Source organism: Chelonia mydas, chromosome 5, assembly GCF_015237465.2.
Source record: "Chelonia mydas isolate rCheMyd1 chromosome 5, rCheMyd1.pri.v2, whole genome shotgun sequence".
NCBI lineage: Eukaryota > Metazoa > Chordata > Testudines > Cheloniidae > Chelonia > Chelonia mydas.
The window spans coordinates 68,849,339-68,870,021 of record NC_051245.2 but is presented as its reverse complement, the minus strand read 5'-3'; the positions used below and the strand labels follow the sequence as shown (position 1 = coordinate 68,870,021).

At 37.8% G+C, this 20,683-nt stretch overlaps 1 protein-coding gene across 1 annotated transcript in view; it reads right to left on the bottom strand.

Moving 5' to 3' along the window:
* The window catches only part of WDR36 (WD repeat domain 36), a 60,888-nt gene that overhangs the window by 16,493 nt on the left and 23,712 nt on the right, over positions 1 to 20,683 (bottom strand). Inside the window, 8 exon segments of the mRNA XM_043546752.1 lie at positions 639 to 736; positions 2,282 to 2,389; positions 7,385 to 7,464; positions 8,417 to 8,525; positions 8,813 to 8,978; positions 10,359 to 10,473; positions 13,813 to 13,967; positions 17,467 to 17,550. Coding sequence (XP_043402687.1) covers positions 639 to 736; positions 2,282 to 2,389; positions 7,385 to 7,464; positions 8,417 to 8,525; positions 8,813 to 8,978; positions 10,359 to 10,473; positions 13,813 to 13,967; positions 17,467 to 17,550 — 915 coding nt within the window.

Sequence of the window (20,683 nt, the reverse complement as noted above, 5' to 3'; positions counted from 1 at the left end):
AATATTAGACTCAAATATTTGATGTTACTAACTGTGTAATATATTAAACAACAAAAGTGACTGGCTAGCACAGTTACATGTGCCTTTCAGAGTAGCTGTTGATAATCCAAATACATATTATGGCAGCAAACTCATTTATGATCTCTGTGTGTGGAGAAGCAGACAGGGACAACCGAGAGAAGGAGAAGGGAAATGTTTACTGATTATGGGACTCTGCTGATAATCTTTAGACTCTATTCATCTACTGAAGTGTGTACAATATTTATAGAATTGCTCACACACAAATATGCATACAATTACATACATGAAAGGAAAGATGGTCTTATGATTAATGCACTGTAAGGAGATCTGGGTTCTGTCCCTATGTCTGCCTGAGTCTCCCTGTGTGACTGAGCAAGTCATGTGATCCAGAAGCAGGAACTAATTTTAGGGACTAAGGTTAGTGTGTTACATTTTAAAACAGTAATTTCCCCAGAGATGGTAGAAAAGAGTCCTTATTTTAATTATAAGCAAATTTTTCCTGTTACATTAATTTCTTTATGGTCAAAAATACTGAATTGTACACTGAGAAAATTAAAAGTCTGCTATTTGAGGTTCATTACACAACTAGGAATAAGCCTCTTTCATCTCATGATTACCTTGTGCAGGGCAAGTTCCAGGAAGCATTATTACAGAAGGCTCATAATCTGCTGAAAGTGGCCGTAAAGAAACAAGTGAATACAAGGAACGGTTAGACCTGAATAATCGAGACAGAGACACATTAAAAACATCATTTGACTTTTTTTCAGACAAACATGTGGACAATTATTTTAAACAGTGTTTTTTAAACTTCTGATATTACTACAATATGACAAATCACTGACTTTCTTTCTCAAGGTTAGATTCACTCATATCTACAAAAACTAACAGAGAAAGTTTAAAAACTTGGAAAAAGTTTTCTGTAAAATATTGGTACAAGTGAAAAATAACTTACATGCTTTTGAAATGTGCTTTTGCAGCATGATTTTTAAGACCAACAAGCCATTACTACAAATGGCATTATTTCTACTACTGTGTAAATTGCAGCACATCCTAAATTTCTCGTTCCCTAGAATGTGTGTTTATTATGTTGAGTGGAGGACAAGAGCTGGGATTTCTGGCTCGCAGTTACTGTGTTACTTCGCTTAATCTTTGCAGTTTCTCTCTAAAAAGGTAGACTTACCCACCAGTTTTTAGGCTTAATGTTTGTAAAGTGCTTTACATTTACACTGCTTGTACAAGGATTTCCCAAATTATGATTATCATCATCATCAAATAGCAATTATTCCCTCAATTTCTATGACCAGCAGAAATGTGTATGAGGGAAGCTTGTGACAAATAAGGCCTAATCTATATTTAAAATGTTTTACTGGCATAGTCATGATGATTAAAATATATTGTTTTGCTAACCTAGCTATACTGACAAAAGCCCTAGTGTAGACACAGCTATACCTGCAAAATTAAGTCCATTTGAATGGTTTAGCTTAATTCACGCTGGGAAATGGTATAAGTTATACTCAACAAAAGGACCTTTTTGCTGGTGTACACTGTCTCTGCACTAGGATAGTTTGCCAGTACTGTTATATTGGCAGTTTTTAAAGTGATCTAAGACAGGGAGGAAGTCTATCACCACCCCTATATCTGTGCAGCAGTTCATATTGCTCCAACCCACCCAATCAATCCTGTCTCCCTAGTCCCTCCATCAATTCTGCTCTTGCATCTGTTCTGCCCTTTTCCGCCCCCCACAACCTCTCATCTGGTCCTCCTATAGCTCCTGCATTTCCACACCCTCCTCCTCCCAGGCTTGCTGGGGGATGGGTTGCAGCAGGGCCCCCTCTGTCCCTTCCCTGGGTGTTGCAAGGACGGGAGGAAGAAGCAAAGGAGCCTTCCATTGGAGGGGACAGGGAAGGAGGGAGTGGAACCATCCTGAGCTACTGGGCTTTCTGCTCCTCTTTCTCCTTCTGAGACTAAGCAGTACTGAGGAGAAAATTTTAAAAAGGAAAATAATCAGCTGATTGTTAGGAAAAGTGTCTAGATCATGAGATATTTAATGGTAGAATTGTCCCTCTAAGAATGGAAGCCTTTTGAGAATTTTGAACTGGAGAAAACAAAACAATGGAGAATATACTGAAAGGAACAATTCTTAATTTGCAGTAGAAGGATAGGGTAATTTAAGAGGCCTTTTTCCCATCTCCAATTTCCATAATTCTGTGCCCAAATAGGTATATTTCTGAATATTTATTAAAATGTATTATGTACTCACCATAGATAAATTCCAAGATCATCTACATGTGATGAAGCTAGAAAGTCTCCAGTAGGAGACATAGAAATGCTGATCGCTGCTGAGTCTAACAAAAAACAGTCTATGAGGCTATGGGGAAAAAAGGAAAGAAAAAAGAACAACCCACACAAACAGGATTATATATTATTATATATAGGGCAATGAATTCATTTTCTTAACATTATATTATGAAAACATGTGATTTTCACATTTGCACTCAGATTATTGAAGCATAGAGACAAACTAGATTTTTTTCAAATAATCCAATAAACTGTGTGTATTTTAGCAGGTGGATGACACTAAAACCACTTATTAATCTTTATTACATTAAGTCACCTCTTTTTTGAGGCAGTATAATAAAGTTAAGTGCCCCCTACACACAGTTTTACATATTTTGTGGAAGTCAAGAATCCATTTCTCCACAGCCAATTCCACAGTTTTACTACTAAATTGGTTTTTAGGGGCAAGAAAGTACATTTTATATTTTCAGTTACATCTAAATAGACGAACTGTTTTTGGGCTCTCATCTTGTTTTCACTTCCCCCTGCTCCCACCAATGGACTGCCACTGATAGCTAGCTTGTGCTACCTTACGTGGCATAAAAACACTGTTAGCATCTCCCAGCTAAACATTAAAATCAGCATGGCATCCTCAACTGTACTTGGATTCTCTCATTTTTCTCCCATCATAACTTGTGGAGAGGAAAATTCAACGTTTTGGTTTTTTGTAATAGATTTAAAAAAACATTGGATTTTGTATTTTTTAAAAACCTCGACTACAACTGTTATTTTGACAACAATGAAGAGGAAAATAGAAATAAACTAAATAGGCAATATCCAGTTTAATTTAACAGCCCATCACCTCATAATAAACTCATTATACAGTTTTAACTGGTCACACAAGCACATGTCTCCCAAGACAAATATTTTTGATCCTACATAAGTTACACTGTTAGAGCCTGATCATGTGTATACACCACTTTCCACAACCTCTCCTGAAATTCAAAATCTGCACAGTATGGCAAGAAACTCCTTGCTAAGCAAGGAATTTGAAGTTGTTATTTTAATGAGCATTTCTTCATATGCACTTTCAAATAAAAAAAACAAACTCTTTATTCCAGGGGTTCTCAAACTGGGGGTCAGCCCCCACCTCAGAGTCTGCTCTGCATCCAGCATTTATAACGGTGTTAAATATATTAAAACGTGTTTTAAATTTATAAGGGGGGGGGTCACACTCAGGCTTGCTATGTGAAAGGGGTCACCAGTACAAAAGTTTGAGAATCACTGCTTTATTCTATATGGTGTAGGAGAGACAGTGCTTAGTAAATGAATCAGTGTTGTAGTGAACAAATCCGCACAGCCTTCCCTACCCGGCCATCGATACAGTTTCGCAACCCCGATGTGGTCCTCGGGCCAAAAAGTTTGCCCATCCCTGTATTAGCAGGAAAGTTGTAAGCAAGACATGACAACTCATTCTTTCACCCAATCTGTGTTTGTAAGGCCTCAATTAGAGTATTGTGCCTGGTTCTGGGTGCCATATTTCAGGAAAGATGTGGACAAATTGGAGAAAATCCAGAAGAGAGCAAAAAGAATGATTAAATGTCTAGAAACCATGACCTATGAGGAAAGATGGGAGGGGAAAAGGGGGAGGGGGTTGTTTAGTCTGGAGAAGGGAAGACTGTGGGGGACAGTATAATAGTTTTCAAGTGTATAAAAGGTTGTTGCAAAAGGAGGAGGGTGAAACATTGTTCTCCTTAATGTCTGAGGACAGGACAAGAAGCAATGGGCTTAAATTGCAAGGGAGGTTTAAGTTGGACATTAAGAAAAAACTTCCTGTCAGGATAGTTAAGCACCGAAAAAAAATTGCCTAGGGAGGCTGTGGAATTTCTGTCATTGGAGGTTTTTAAGAACAGGTTAGACCAGTGGTTCTCAACTAGGGTTATGCATACCACTGGGGGTACACAGAAGTCTTCCAGGGGATACATCAACTCATCTAGATATTTGCCTAGTTTTACAACAGGCTACATACAAAGCACTAGCGAAGTCAGTACAAACTAAAATTTCATACGACTTGTTTATACTAATCTATATACTATACACTGAAATGTACACACAATATTTTTATTCCTATTTATTTATTATACAGTAAAAATGAGAAAGTCAGCAATTTTTCAGTAATAGTGTGTTGTGACGCTTTTATATTTTCATGTCTGATTTTGTAAGCAAGTAGTTTTTAAGTGACATGAAATTTGGGGTATGGAAGACAAAAATCACACACTTGAAAGGGGTACAGTAGTCTGGAAAGATTGAGAGCCACTGGGTTACACAAACACCTGTCAGGAATGGTCTGGTTATTACTTAGTCCTGCCTTAAGTGCAGAAGACTGAACTAGGTGACTTATTGAAGTCCCTTACAGTCCTACACTTCTGAGAGTCTAGAACATGATTGTATTGTGAGAGGAAAGAGCCAAAAGGGAAGGGACAAGAGTGGGTACAAGGGAGATCAGGAGGCGTGATGGGGCCACTGAGGTGAGTGGAGAGAATCTTCTCCATCTATGACAACGGAGAAAGATGAGAGGAGTTGTAGAAGAAATCAGAGAGCTCCTGGGTGGAGAGAGAAGTGGGCATATGGGGAGCAGAGGGTTTGAGCAGTGAGCCAAAGGTAACAAAAACGCACCTGGGATTGTGGGTGTGAGATTTAATTAAGTTGTGGTAGTAGAGTTGTTTAGTAAGGAAAATGGGAGAACTGAAAGAGGAGAAAACAAATCTGTAATGGAGGAAGTCAGCCAGGTCATGGGATTTCCAACAGAGCTGCCCAGCAGCACAAGAGCAGAAGCATAGCAGTGAATGTGGGGGGAAGAGCAAATGAAGCCCTGCAGATGCCTGTATAAAAACACTGTCTCTTGCAAGGAGAGAATCCATAAGCACTCAAAAAGGAAACGTAAGTATGGTGAGTTAGGCTGGGAGGGGCAGAAGGATGTGTTAGCGCATACTGAGATCACCAGGAAAAAGTTCAATGCTAGAGAGAGTTAAAAAATAACCCAGATTAATGTTAATTTACGTGTCCTGTACTCTTAATTTGTCCGTCCAAGCTACGCTGAGTAAGAAGAGAAATTTGCATACAGTTACATCAACTAAAATTTTCCTGTCTGGAATAGCTTTTGCACAAATTACACTTCCTAACTTGCATGCAAAAGCTACGTAACGAATTACATACAATTAGTCACAGATGGATCATCAATTTCTGTGAAATTTAAGGAAACCATTTAAACATCATTCAGATTACAACAGAATTTATACACAACGTGCTCAATGAGTGGACAGCAGAGTGCACACTAAACATGGATGTATCATAACTTGTAAAAGATTGATGTTTTTGAATCAAATTAAATCTGATTTTTCTTAAGTAGAGCTTCAAAGTTAGCAATTGTTTTTGTATGTGTAAAATAGCTCCTAACTAAACTCTTCCATTTATTAATTCCTAACCATACTAAGGGAAAGTAAGATCTGCAGCTGAATTTTTAATGAGCATCATTGCTCTATTTCAGTATTTTCCTCTGCTTATACAAGAGCAAAACCATCTCTCTAAATTCCAAGCAAGATAAATTACCCTAATTTTTTTTCAGACAGAATATGTAATGTACTTACTTAAATTCCATATCAACAAGAATTTTGCTAGAGTTATTTTGTTGTCTTCTTATCTCCAATATATATTATAAAATATAATAGCATCTATGTACCACAGCGACAGATGCAAATGTTAAACAAGCTAAACACTCAAGGCAAGTGCAGTGATGGTCTTAGATTGCCTTTAAACTTTATCATATACTTTTCCAAGTCATTTCTTTAATAAGAAATGAAATCAACATTAAGAATCTATAATAGCTTTGAGGAGAGAAGCTCTAAATTTAATTCATCTATTAACCTTTTGGTCTCTAACTTGAGGCATGACTTTCAACAATCTATTGACCAATCTTTCTATGATACAACTCACATCATGTACTTTAAATGAAAGACTTCATAAGGTAAGTAATTTTCAGTTAATACTGTCATAGCAACAAAACAAGGCAAACCTTTGAGCAATTGGGACCCAGCTGCAGTCAGAGAAGCCTAGCCTTTAGGCTTCTCTAACTTACACTAAGGGCACGTCTACACAGCAAAGAAAAACCTGTGGCTGGCCCAACTTGGGCTCGAGGGGCTTGGGACATGGGGTTGTTTCATTGCCATGTACACTTCAGACTCGGGCTGCAGCCTGCGCTCTGGGACCCTGCGGGGTGGGAGGGTTCCAGAGCTTGGGCTGCAGCCCACGGCCAGAAGTCTACACAGCAATGAAACAGCCCCACAGTCTGAGCCCCATGAGCCCGAGTCAGGCCAGCCACGGGTTTTTCTTTGCTGTGTAGACATGCCCTAAGGTATCAACCCAGATCAGGAAAGCACAAAGGGGGTCTGAAGTCACCTTTGGGCCTATCTTTCCCATCTCCTGAATTATACTGTGTATTTCTCAGCCAAAACTGAACAGCCAGGGCAGAATATTCACTTTTGAGCAGAGGAGAAATTTTCAGGAAGTTTATAAGCAAGTAGAAATGGAAAACTAAAGTTGATTTGCAAACTTAACGTAGTGTTTGATACTACAGACATGATAACACACAGTCATTTTATGCTTTTGAATTTACAAAGTGTTTTGCATTGACATGAAGCACCATTCAGGAAAGCAGAACATAAGGTTATATGGTTTTATTATCAAAGTAAAATTGACCTTCTAACTTTTTCAATTGTACATATGCTTGAAAGTAAAAAAAACCAAAAAGTCCTATTGTTCACAATTTCACTGTCAGGCTTCAAACACTGCCTATACTATACAATTTACTATAAATTCCCATTTACAAGAGCTTCATAAAATGGCTATAAAAATTATTAATACCAGACAAAACAAGTCAGTTTCAAATACTAATTTTCAACATATATCAACTTTTTGATTAGTGGAGGTTTATGGGAAATAGTCAATGCACCAAGTCTTTTTTGTGGTTTAATGCATGGAATTCATATGCAAGTAAGAGCTCTCTGCTACAGTACTTAAACTGACTTACCATCCAGATGGGAGGTCCCAAGTCTTAATGGTGCAATCCATTGATGCAGTTATTAGCCAACGGCCATCGGGACTGAAAGCCTATAATAATAATATATCCAAATGAGTATTTTAGAGCATACACATCCTGCTTTAGTTCATAAGAGATAGCTGATGGTTTCATCCCAGTCCAAGCAGACATTTGTCCACACAACAAAATTGATAGTCTCTGATTATAGGAGACCTAAGGCTAGAAAAGCCAGGGTGTAGCAGGATACTGTATAAGTGCAGTGACCCGTATTATGTTGTAGGCCCTCACTTTTGTGCACACAGATAGATATTCACCACAAAACGTAAAAGAAAAAAATATAAAAACAAAGGACGTCAACATCAGAGACGTACTCATCTCTTGGTATTTGGAATAAATTAGTAACTGAATACAAATCCTGACAGCATTCTGAAAACATATCTAATTCACATCAGCAGGTCACTCTTATGTGCTGTATAATAAACACATATAGCTATGTAATGATTGATGCTTAAAACTACTGTTTATACTTCTGGTTTGTAAGGAATCTCATGTGCCAATATAGACTTTGAAGAGATGGATAGCTTTCCAGTTGCTGCCCTCAACACCACCACTGTGACCTCAAATATCTGTTATGTTACTTCTAAATTTTCATTTGATTAAGAACAAAAAAAATAAGGTTTCAGACACATTCATTTTTTAAACTGTCTGTCCTTCGGTAATAAAATTCCAAGTCTGTACTGGTGAGCTAAAATTTCTATATTTACTATTTGAACATTGAGCATTTGAATCAGAAAACTATATTAATTCTTAAGAGGACATATACACATGTATGGTTGAGGTTTCCAAAGGGGTAACCCTGAATTTTTTGGCTTCTGCAGCTGAACACAACAAGAAGGGATCCAACTTAAAGGCACATTTATATTTTATTATTTGTTATATACAGAAAACAAACCTATCACCCTCAAATTGAATTAACTTTTGTTGCAGATCATGTGCACGCAAATATGTACAGTATATAGTCACCATGTCGTTAATCTGGCTGTGGTGTCCTGAGAACTTCCTGACGATCCTTCTTGTTTCTACATCCAAAACACTAATGCCAAAGTCATCTGAGGCAATTCCCAGAATGCCACTGGAAAGAATTAGTAGTATATATTAGCAGTTAATATTCAGAGATAAAACAGACAAGAATATCCTAATATTACCTGACAAAATTTTATGTTCTACTGAAATTTCCTAAGCAAGACAAGTTTCCATTTCTTCTGCAATATAAAAAGCTCCTTGCAGGACAAATAGTCATTTCTAGCTTAAAATGTTAGGAAATGAAAGACTTTTGTCATGAACTTTTATTAGAGGCTTGGACTTCAAGACTACAACAAAACAACCAAAGCTGTAGATGAAATAGTTTTAGATTCTCACCTGTCTCTGTGAAGCAGCATTGCACTTGGAGAAGAAGAGAGATTAGCAGAGTAAACTAGGTCCATGGTCTTGAACTTCCAGAATTTAATTAATCCTTCACTTCCAGCTGTGATTGTCAACTGGTTTAATCCATCCACTGCTACCCCTCTAATGGCACCTTCATGTGCTTTAATCCAAAAGAAAAAAATAAATTACATTTCAGGGCTTTACACCTATCTTAGGTACCTATATAGTGCCAATTACTGGTGCATCTAAGTCCCTTCGGAGCGAAGGACAGATATTTAAATAAGAGGAAGGTATCGGACAAACAATAGTAAAGCCCCCTGACAACTATTACTTGAATATTATAGGTTTATATACTTAATCAGGACTTTCCATCTGTACACAGGCCAATTCTGTTTGATTAAGGTACCTATAACTAAGCATTAGTGTGACATAGTGAGATATATAAAAAATATATGCTATGAACAAGATTAAGATGGCAATTCAAAACGTTTTAACTGAACAATTTTTCACATTGTTGACACAAAGCAGAATATTAGTCTTCATTATTTGCTTGAAAATCATGATTCTGAATTTGCAATTTTGGTTTTCTGAATTGCTTTTAATTACTTTACCTTCCTATTCTGCCACTAATAGGACACTGAAATTTTGAGACATTGAATTATATATATTCCTGATGTAGGTTTTCCTGTTATGAAAATTGGTAAATCCACATGTACGTATAGAATATATGGCAATAATCAGCAAACAAATAATATAAGCAGGAAGGCACTAAGACTTCATTAACTTTTAGAGAGGAAAAGCCTTAAAAGGCTGGCAGCTTTTCTATCCCCAACGTAGAACTTCAAGTATTACAAAAAACATTTAAACTGTCTTATGTCGCTCTTGGGGTACAGAGAAACCACTGGTTAGCTCATTCCCCAGCCTCCACTAACACCTTAGTTAAAACTAGATGCCAAAGTTGAGGGGCCCCAAATCTAGCCTAAAAGTAACTTGCTGCAACCATGACATCTCATTTAACATGTCTGTTCTGTATTTGGATCAGAAGTCAGTTGTCTGAAACAAGGGTGCAACACAACTAGAGTCACAACTTTTCAAGAGAGCAATTCAACAGCAAACCCAAAGAACTGGGCAATGTTACAATCTGCATGCATGCATGCTATCCCTACATTCTCTTTGGAGCAGGGAGCATAGTGACATGTACAAGAATTTGGTGTTCTGCTAGGGAAGTAGAACAGAGCAGGTCATGAGGGATATGATGTGCATGGCCACAAGCCTAATCAAAGCCATCATTTTATACCCAACACATTTGATAACCAACAAGTTTATGTTACTTAAAATTAAATAGATGCCAACTCCACAACTATCCACAGTAGTGGGAGTGTTGTTGTCCCTCACCCAGAGAGAATAAAAGACAACTGTACAGTAATCTCAGCCACCTGTTGCTTCAATAGCAAGATTCCTGCATTCCACCCAGAAACAACAATAAAAGTATTTCGATTTGCAGCTAGTCTCTTAGGGTGTAATTAAAAAAAAAGTTCACCTTTTTCTTTTCCATAATGTCCTCTATGAATGCCAGACTGCATGTTGTATACATCTACATGTCCTGTTGAAAGCCCAATTACAGCAAAGTTTCCACATGAAGTAATGTCAACTACCTTTGAAGGGAGGGAAAAAAAAAAAAAAAAAAAAAGAGAAAGAAACTTAAAATGCATAGGTCATTAGCAAAGAAAAAAATACGTTTAATTGTAGATGTGCTTGTCTATATACAGCAGTTACAAAGCATCTCATATTGAAAAAGGAAAATCTTAAAAATCTCTATATTACAATTTTCTTGTGGTTTTAACATTAACATAAAAGATGGTTTACCTTCTCCCACACAGAAAGGAAAGCTATATTTGCTTTCTTGAGAGAAGTTATGATAAAAATGAGCACGTGGCAGAAAGAGTAAGCAATGAAGATGAGAGTACACAAATAAACAAGTTAGCGACATTCTCATAGCCACCTCACTAATTGTAAACAACATTTACATCTTAATGCCTGTTATATGGTATGATCAGTGTAACCTAAAAAAAACAAAATCTATATGATTAGCCCTCCATTGCACAAAAGGACATGCTAGGGAAGTTAACTTCGAAGTCTGCTGCCACCATACTTTGGTGCTAGAAATGGAGAAACAGTATCTGAAAACAATCAACTACGATGCATGCAGAAAAGAGATGAGAGTTTACATTTTAGATCTTTCAACCCAGAACTTAAGAAGGAAAAGACATCACAAAGAGGGGTCTGGATACACACACAATCCAATCTAATAGTTATACCCACTGTATTTGGAGCTGTGAGCTCACCTACCGCCACCAAATTCAATAGAGTTAGCTAGCTATTTTCCTATAATAGGATAACTTGGAAGTTCCCTGATGCACCACTGATTACCCCCTTCAATATATACAGTAACTCCTCATTTAAAGTCGTCCCAGTTAACATTGTTACATTGCTGATCAATTAGGGAACATGCTCGTTTAAAGTTGTGCAATGCTCCCTTCTAACGTTGTTTGGCAGCTGTCTGCTTTGTCCACTGCTTGCAGAAAGAGCAGCCCAGTGGAGCTAGCTGGTGGGGGGCTTGGAACCAGGGTGGACCGGCAGCCCGCCCATCAGCTCCCCACTCCCCTAAGTTCCCTGTGCAGCAGCCACCCAGCAGGTTATCAACTGACAGGCAGTTCAGCTGTCCCTCCCCCCTCTGCCATGTGTTGCTCCTGCCCTCTGCCTTGGAGCTGCTCCCGCTGCTTGCTGTGCAGAGGTGATGGGGGGGAGGGGGAAGAGGAGTGCTAATGCTAGGTGTCTCCCTACCCCCCTTACCCGCGCTTTGCTTCTGTACTTATCTCCACGGGAGGGGGACACGACAGGGCTCAGGACGGAGGGAGCTTGCTGGCAGCAGCTGCTGTCTCAATTTGCTAATCTACTTAAAAAGGCAATGTACTTAGAGTGGGGTCAGTATATTCAATGGGGCAATGCGCAACTCTCTCTCTCACACACACACATGTACACGTGTGTCTCTGTATCTCTCTGCCATGCTGTTTCCCCTCCCTCCATTCGTGCTGCCTTGTAGAATGTGAGGGTACATTAACAATAATGTGTTAACCCTTGAGGGCTCAGCCGAGTGCTAGTTCATCATTTAACAGTAAGGCATTCCCTGGGAAATATCCCACCTCTTCCACGCTCTGACTTCACCACCTCAACCAAGCTTCACAATCATTGCTGTGTACAGCATTAAATTGTTTAAAGCTTATTCTGTGTATATGTGTGAAAGAGTATATATGTATATAAAAATAGCTTTTTGTCTGGTGAAAAAAATTTCCTTGGAACTTAACCCCCCCTATTTACACTAATTCTTATGGAGAAATTGGATTCGCTAAACATCATTTCGCTTAAAGTAGCCTTTTTCAGGAACGTAACTACAATGTTAAGCAAAGATTTTTTGTACAAAGAATTCTCGTCTAAATTATCCATTTCTGAAGAAGCCTGATCTATCTGCTTAGCAATATATTTACTTATTAGGTTGGAAAAGATTTCACACTCATTTGTACTAAGCACTCTGTATTTTGGTTGCTATTCTTGCTGATAGAACTATTATATGCACTTACCTCAAACTACCATCAATTCCTGTTACCAAATGGAAAAGAACTAACTGTGGGCAGAGATTAGTGATATTGCATAAGAGAAAACAAAACAGAAAATAAAAAATTTATTCTGAACTAAGTTCAGGGAAGTCATTATAGAAAGAATAGCAGCAATCCCTATATTTAGGTTGCCTAACTCTTCCCATTATAAAGGATTAAGACCTTTTCTTTGAGAAGCCCTCACACTTCCATAGTTTGCAGCAGGCCTTTGAAATTCAGCAGGGAGAATGCCCTTAACTAGAGAAGTGTCTTTTCTTTGTCCCATGAAATTCCACTCAGATGTAGCCATGATAAATTGTTTTAAGAAAGAATCACCATTTTCCTTCTCTCACTTGGGTTCCTCAGGAAATTATTATTTTGGCAGGATGCCAAAATTTAACGGTAAGCTTCTAAGCCTGGTTTATGCTTCTACCCAAGTAGCAGCTACACTCCCCGACACCCACCCATACTGAAACATATCGGAGCTGCCAAAGTAGTGGGGGCAAGAGGAGTAAATCCACGTCTACTCCCATGTCCACGTCTACTCCCCAACCACACTTTTCTCTGGACCAGGCACACAACACAAGCCTCACTTTCCCTCCTCTGTGGGCACCATATGGGGCAGAATCTTCCCCAACTCCTATAGGCTCAGACTAGAGAGCACTGAAGGGCTCCCTCCACCCAGACTTAGTACATGTACTTATTCAGTACACAGGTTGGATATCAAGGAGGCAGAATCAAGGCTACATGTGCAATCCTAAATCTGGCATTTCCCAACTTTTGAGTGCTTGACTTTGCGCCCTTAACATTCTTTTAATGTACTTTTTTTGCATGCAACTTAGAAATATACCTATCATTTTCAAAGGTGTTAATCTTGAGAAACTGTTGCTTAACATACCCTTACAAAAGTGTCATGACAGTTTACCAGCTCAGGCACAAAATCTTCTCTCCCACCATAAACAAAGATGAAAGTGAGAGGAACAAAGGCACACAATGACTATTTAAATGTCTTTGAAGTAACTACAAATCTTCAAATAATTGGAGCTCATAAAACCAAACTTTGTTTTCCTCCCCCATGTATTTCTGATTCAGGAGATAATTTTAGATAACTTGGAGTTTCAAGATAAATAAGATTGAAATAGTTAGCATTTACTTTATTATTTTATTCATTTATAAAAAATTATTAACTCCAATGTAGATAAGTAGAATTTTACAAGGTTTATTTAGATCTTTACCAAATGGTTCTTGGTTTTAAGTATTCAGTTTCTGTGCAATTGGATAGCAAATTAGCAGCCATGCCACAATAGGGAAGAAATAAGATTACCCCAAAATCACACTTACTGTTGCATATACATCAAGAGGCTTGTTTTTGCTGAATGCTTTTGGTTTCAGTTTATGGGCTCCCATGGAAGTTTTCTGGTAGTTCCAGGTTGTACAAGTTATATAACCTTGATGGCAAGCAATGATCCCATCCCAGTCATTCTGACGTGCTATCTCTGTAATACAATCCAAATTGTTACTCCAGAAACTGACATTCTGAAGTGAGAGAGATTCTTACATCACAATTTATAACATTAGTTCCAAAAGCCGTTATGTAACAAAGCCATTGCAATTTTATATTTTCATTGACTAGTCAAAAGGCTACGGTAAAAAAACAACTAGAGTAAACATTGCTAAAAAAATATTTTAAAAATATTTGTGGAGATTTTAATAAACCTGAACCACATAAGGAAGCTACATTCTCACCACTAGGATATAAATTGCCACAATCTAGATTTGTGAGCATTCTGTTCACCAGGGTGGATACATTTAAAAAAATGTTATCAAAACATGTTTTGCATTTAAAACTGATTTATTACACAAAGGAAGTATCTGTTGTATTTAATTAATTTAACTGATTGTTTCTGATCACTACATCCTTCAAGATTTTAGAACTAGTAGATTTCAACCTCTCAGCTAGTTTTTATTCATACCTTTGAAGAGAAAAACAAAAAAAACAAAAAACAACCCAAGCTCTCTTGCTTTTTAAACTCCCAACTGGTTTGTTAACTTTGAATGAACCATTGAACTGAACTAGTTGAATAAACCGAAATGAAGAAAATATTCTCTTTTCACCTGCAGACAAGGTTACTGCTGTCAAAAACTGGTTAGCACTTGAACTAACTCTGGTTCCAGACACTTAGCATGTGACTTCCACCAGTTCAGTAGTTTCAATTTCTTTAAAACTTAGCAGCAAACATGTACTGCTTTATATTGTTTTTTGTATTTCAATCTAAATAATTAATAGATAAGAAGTTTGACAACCTATATTAAGGCCTATTTCAATTTAATTTTAAATGGGTCTATTTAAAAAACAAAACAAAACCCAAAACCCTATATTTAAATTTAAATAAAAATTTGAATTTTAATCTTTTAAATAGATTTGTATGCACACTGTTGTACCCTTTTACTAGGCTTAACTGAACAAATCAGTCTGCACAACATTGGACACTGAAATGAAAGAAAAGCAAAGTGAAATTCATGCTTCTGAAAACTGCTAGTTAAAAGCCCGGGAGATTGAAATCTACTGCAGAGCACTCTCCGATTGACTCCGGTACTCCACTGGGAGCAAGACTAAGGTGAGTCGACCCAGCTCGGTGTAGACACCGCAGTAAGTGACACTACGTCGACTCCAGCTACGTTATTCACACTATGTCTACACTACTGCAGTAAGTCAACCTAAGTTACACTACTCCAGCTACGTAATGTACAAAACTGGAGGTACAAATTTCTATAATACATCCCCCATAAATGTTTAATATGATAGCGGTTTGCACTTTTTAATTTAACCAGCAATATTTAAAAAAAAAATTTTTTAACAACTCACTGGAGGATAAGATTTTCATTTTGCCCACCAACAAGGTAAGGGTGCATTGTCTGTAGGCATCTCATCCCTATATTCTCTCAAAAACAAGATGTGAAAGTTCACCAATTTGATTTTATTATTAATTTTCTCTATTGCAGTAGCACCTAGAGGCCCCAACTGAGATCAAAGCCCCACTGCAAAAGATGCTCTACAAAACACATAGTATGAGACCACCAACGTCCCAAAGAGCTTATAATTGTTATCCAATACATATATGTTGGGCATAGCATACACCACATTAATAGGTATTATGTGCATGGTATTAATATAATATGCATGATATGTATTGGTGTTGGGAAGTTATGTTAGCTGAGTGTATTATGCTCTTCCCACAATTCTGTTCACCCATGTCAAGCACCCCAAAACACTTTGCAAAGCTGAAGTCAGCTTTGGTATTAGAAAAATAGGAAACCTGTCTAAGCAAAAATGCATGAATACTTTGCACCAAATTCAGTTAGGAAGTAGGTACAGCGGTGTGGATAAAAATAGATTTAAAAAATTAAAATTCCAATTTTATTTAAAAAACACAAGTTTTTTTTTTTTTTAAAATAGACCTATTTAAAATTAAATTTAAATTAACAACCTATATTAAGGCCTAAATTTAACACTTGGAATGTAGTATTCAAAACAAAATAAAGGCAAGTGTAAGAGGAACCAAGGACAATGCTAGCACAAACTAATAGATTAAACTTAGAGTTTAAGTGATGTATAAAAAGTTTTGTAACTTGTCAAATCATACTATAAATACTACTAGCTGAAATGCTATCTTTGAAGCACACCTTTTGCGTAAGGGGAACACGCTGCAAAAATCTGTTTCCTGGAAGGAGGGTCTCCTTTTTGTATTGTACTGCTTTAACAATAAATTTGGCTAAATTTGGCTATTTAGTCTCGAACATTTTAAAAAATGAACCGCAAGTATAGTCAAACAATATAACCTAAATAGACAAGAAAAATGCAGAGGAAGGGAAACAGAAGTATAGAGATGAGGAGTGATTTGCCCACGGTCACACAGTAGGTCAACAGCCACACTAGGAATAGATCTTAGGTCTCTTGGCTCCCACTCCAGTAACTTTACCGATTAGAGCACATTCTACATCAGATGAATTTTAAATATTTTAATACTCTTGAAAGACCTTCACCAGTGGCCAACTAGGTCAACAAGTTTAAGGAACTTAAGGACATTGAATATAGCACTACGATAGCAATTACAAAAACAATGGGTAATAATTACTACTGAAAGAGCCAAACCAGGAGTGTGTGTTATGCAATATATGAACAACCAAAATGTAAGCTTTAAAATTACACAAATTATAACTGAACATTGTCTTTTTACAATATGTAGGCTATTTATGTGTTGACATTGTTAAAATGCAATTGCAACTACAATTGCTTTTGCTTCTGGTGCAAGAGGATGAGTTATTGGTGCCTTACTCTTAAGGAGAAAATCCTTTCAATGTATTAACATGACAAAAAAAATCCAGTCCGAGAATCATCATGTTGTAGGCACTATCAAAAAATACTGAAATATTTCTCTGCATATGTTCATCTACATACAATTTTACTGACAATGCAGGATACACACATTAGTAACAGTAAGATAATTTAACTATGCCATGAACACGTGTTAATCACAAATAGCTATTTCCTTACACTAGAATTTCTCCCAGCTGGTCCCCCTGACTGCTAGTCCTACAAATTCAGTCGGGAAAATATAAAGAAAGTTAAGGGGTTTCTGACTTGTGTTATCAGCAACAATAAAGATTCTGCAATCAAAATTTAGTTAACTCCGATGATGCATGAGCCAGAGTAAAATCCAGTTCACTCTTAGACACCCGTATTGAGTCTGTAGCTCTAATGAGAGTACTCAGAAGGCACAATTTATATAAAAATGCCACCTTGTTACCCAGCTAGTCACTGTTCAGTATCTGAAGAGCTGTACCAATCTAATATATCTCCTCAAAAAGATTAATTTGGGTTTCTGATAAATTAGTAAATTTCTGAATAAGTTACAAAAATCTAAAATTGAAGAAGCAGGTTCCTGTGAGCAGAGGAACGACTCTCTCCTACATATGACATAAAATATTACCTACCTGTTGCAAATGCAGTAATAGGTGGAAGGGCCATTGTATCATACAGAAGACCTTTCCTTTTTGATTTCTTTTTGTTTATGGAACCTTTAAAAAACCAGAAAAATGTCAGCAACTCTCAGTCAGTTAAAAATATATGCAGCCACAAACTTTCCTTAAGGTATAAACAATCTACTAAATGTAAAGTTCACAGTAAAAATATAGAATACATTAATTTTTTGTTTAAAAAACTTATTTCTAAAATGTACAAATTGAAACTTTTAACATTAAAGTCATAATAGGCAAAACTCATAGCACTGCTTATAAAGTTGCCCAGCACTTCCCACTATAAAGACCTTGTTTTCAATTGCTTAAATTTTGCCATACTAACTGCTCAGGGTAAGATTTTTTATGCTGAATGTCTGCCTCTGGTGGAACTGTTTGGGAAAGTTTCAGCACAAACCATTCAGCCATTTCTGAGATTGAGACTACAGAAAAAAATTGTTTTGCCCATGTTAAAAACTCCTCCAATCATTTTTCTGAGACGCTCCAGTTCCTCCATGCTTTGGAGCCATGACTTGAAATTTAGCATGCAGGGGGGCTGTTGCACTCGCGTCCAGGACACAGTCCCATGCTCTGGATGCCCCTGGACCTCTGGTTGCTAGAAGCTGGGACTGGATGACAGGGTATGGATCACTCAAATTGCCCTGTTCTGTTCATTTTCACTGAAGTATCTGGCACTAGCCACTGTTGGAAGGCAGGATATTGGGCTACATGGACCATTGGCCATACTGGGTCAGACCATTCTTATGTTTGGGATGCGCCTTTTGCTGTTCCTGGTAAAATCTCACTAAATTTGGCCAAGTTATAAGCCTTTGAAAAAAAACAGTTCACACATTGTCAGTAGCAACTTCTAAGAGTTTGGCAGCTAAACTCTCAGAAGAGAGAGTCTGTATTGGGCTGAAGCAGGACTTTCCGTCAATTGCTCCTTTCAGCAGCCAGAAGCTGCTGTGGCAGCAGGCACTGGAACCAAGAACAGAGAGCTTCTCTCTCCTGTGCTCTTGATGATCTTCCTGCTGGAGCCTCCAAACAGCATGAAGTAGCAGCCCGACTCCAATGCAGAGGGAACAAGAGCTGGACTAGGGGTGAGGACAGATGAAGTAGATTAGGACAAGGAGTTGTCGGGGGAGGAGGGATGGGGCGGGGGGGGGGGAGAAGGGAGAAAGGGAAAGCAACTGGAACTGGGAGCCAGGGAGAGGTGAGTGGTCAGGCTTCCTGGGGGACCGGGAACAAAAGACTCTCTACTACTGCACTCTCCACTCCAGAACCTGGAACTGAATGCAAGATTCACAAGCCTCAATATTCCTCTCTGTCAGCAAATCTCTGAAATCCACTGGCACAGTGTGCATCAAACCCCTTAGTAATGGTAGACCAGCCAATATAATCAATTACTCCATTCATTCAGGTGGCAGGTCTGTGCTGTGGATCTAAAGGTCCAAATCCTGTTGATGAATCATGCAGGGATCAGTATGATTTCATGTGTTAGCATTTCTACTTTTTTCTAGTTTGCTTTTTAAAAAGCCAGGCAATTACATGCAAAAAAAACTACATTAAAACACTATAAAAGGTTGCAGAGTCAAGCTCTGGAAAGTTAGGAAATAATTCAACATCTGTGTGCATATGCATTGGGATACAGTCTTTAATGACATGATCACATACTATTGTCATTCAGTGTACCAGATAGATAGTGCTCTGGCAATGAATCAGGTTTGTGTAGTGAATGAAGATGTGTTCTGTAGCATTCCTGTACTCTTTGTTGCAGTAGCTGTCATTGGAAGGTGTGCAGTAAAGGAGGCAGGAGACTTCAGGAAAAGAAAGGACAGTCTCATAATTAAGGCAGTTGAACGCTTCCCTGGAAAAAAACTGATTCTATCCCTGCCTCTGTCAGAGTCTGTATCATGCTGCACAAGCCACATAAACCCAACTTTTCACAGGTGATCACTAACTATGTGTTCCTCATGTGTTCCTGGGAGTCTGACTTGAAACCCTTGAGCTCAGCACACACAACTGTTACTGAAGTCAATGGGAACTGAGCTTTAAATACATATTTCTATAAAATGCTACGTGTGCTGAAATATCTCGCCTAGGAATTTCAAAATTAGTGAATGCTTTTAATCTCACTATCTCTGTGCCTCAGTTCCTCATCTGTAAGGGAATAATGCCACCCCCTCACCTCCCACGGGAACTATGACAATTAATTCATGTTTATGAAACACTCAGATACTAGAAGGATGAGCACCACAGAAAAGCCTACAAGGAAATTAACACTTCTGTCTTCAGAGCAGGGTTTGAATAGTGTGCAGTAAATAAGGCCAAAGCCCACAAATTCAATGAGAAAACAAAATATGGAATAGAAGCTCATTCAGTAAGCACCATCCATTCTGCGCATTTAATGAGGCAGAGGTACTGTGGAAAAATATAGCATGTGATACTACAAAAGGGGACCAAGCAAACATTACACAGGCAAGCTTAATTCCCGCATTTCCTAATTTTTGAGTGCTTGACTCTGCAACGAACTCTTCTTAAATGCCTTTCTGTGTGATGGGTACCTTCGATCTTTTCAGAAATGTTATATACTATTTTTATATTGGAGTAGGAAATCAACTCTTTTGTGTTAATCACTAGATTGTGAGTCAAGAAATCTGAAGTTCCTGTGAGAGTTTAGCAAAGTCTTAATTGAATTTCAGTTCCTCTTAGGTAAAATTTGGATAACACTTCATGTTTCTCAGGATGGTGTAAGGCTTAACTTATTAATGTACTTAGATATCACAAGTATAACAAATTCCCCAGAAAACAAATTTATGACATCACCAGATGACCACTTTTACAATTATTTGCATCTACGCACATTTGTATCCCCATTACGTACTTTCAGTTAGTGGAAAAGCAAGTTCCTCAGATGCAGCAGAGGTTACTTTCAAGATTATTTTTGTTAAGAGACTAAATAAGGAACACAACATACTCCCAAAATGTAGTCCCACCAGTGGGGGGGGGGGGGAGTGGGGGCACAGGGGAATATGTTTGAAAGCCACCCAACCAGCTGCGAGATGCTGTTGGAAAGTGAGAAGAGGAAGTGGACAGCCAGATTTAAGAGATGCAATATAAAGGGTGAGGGGGAAGAGAGAAATTTTAATATTAAATATGTAAAAAATTAAAATAGAAAAAATGCCTACTATTCTAT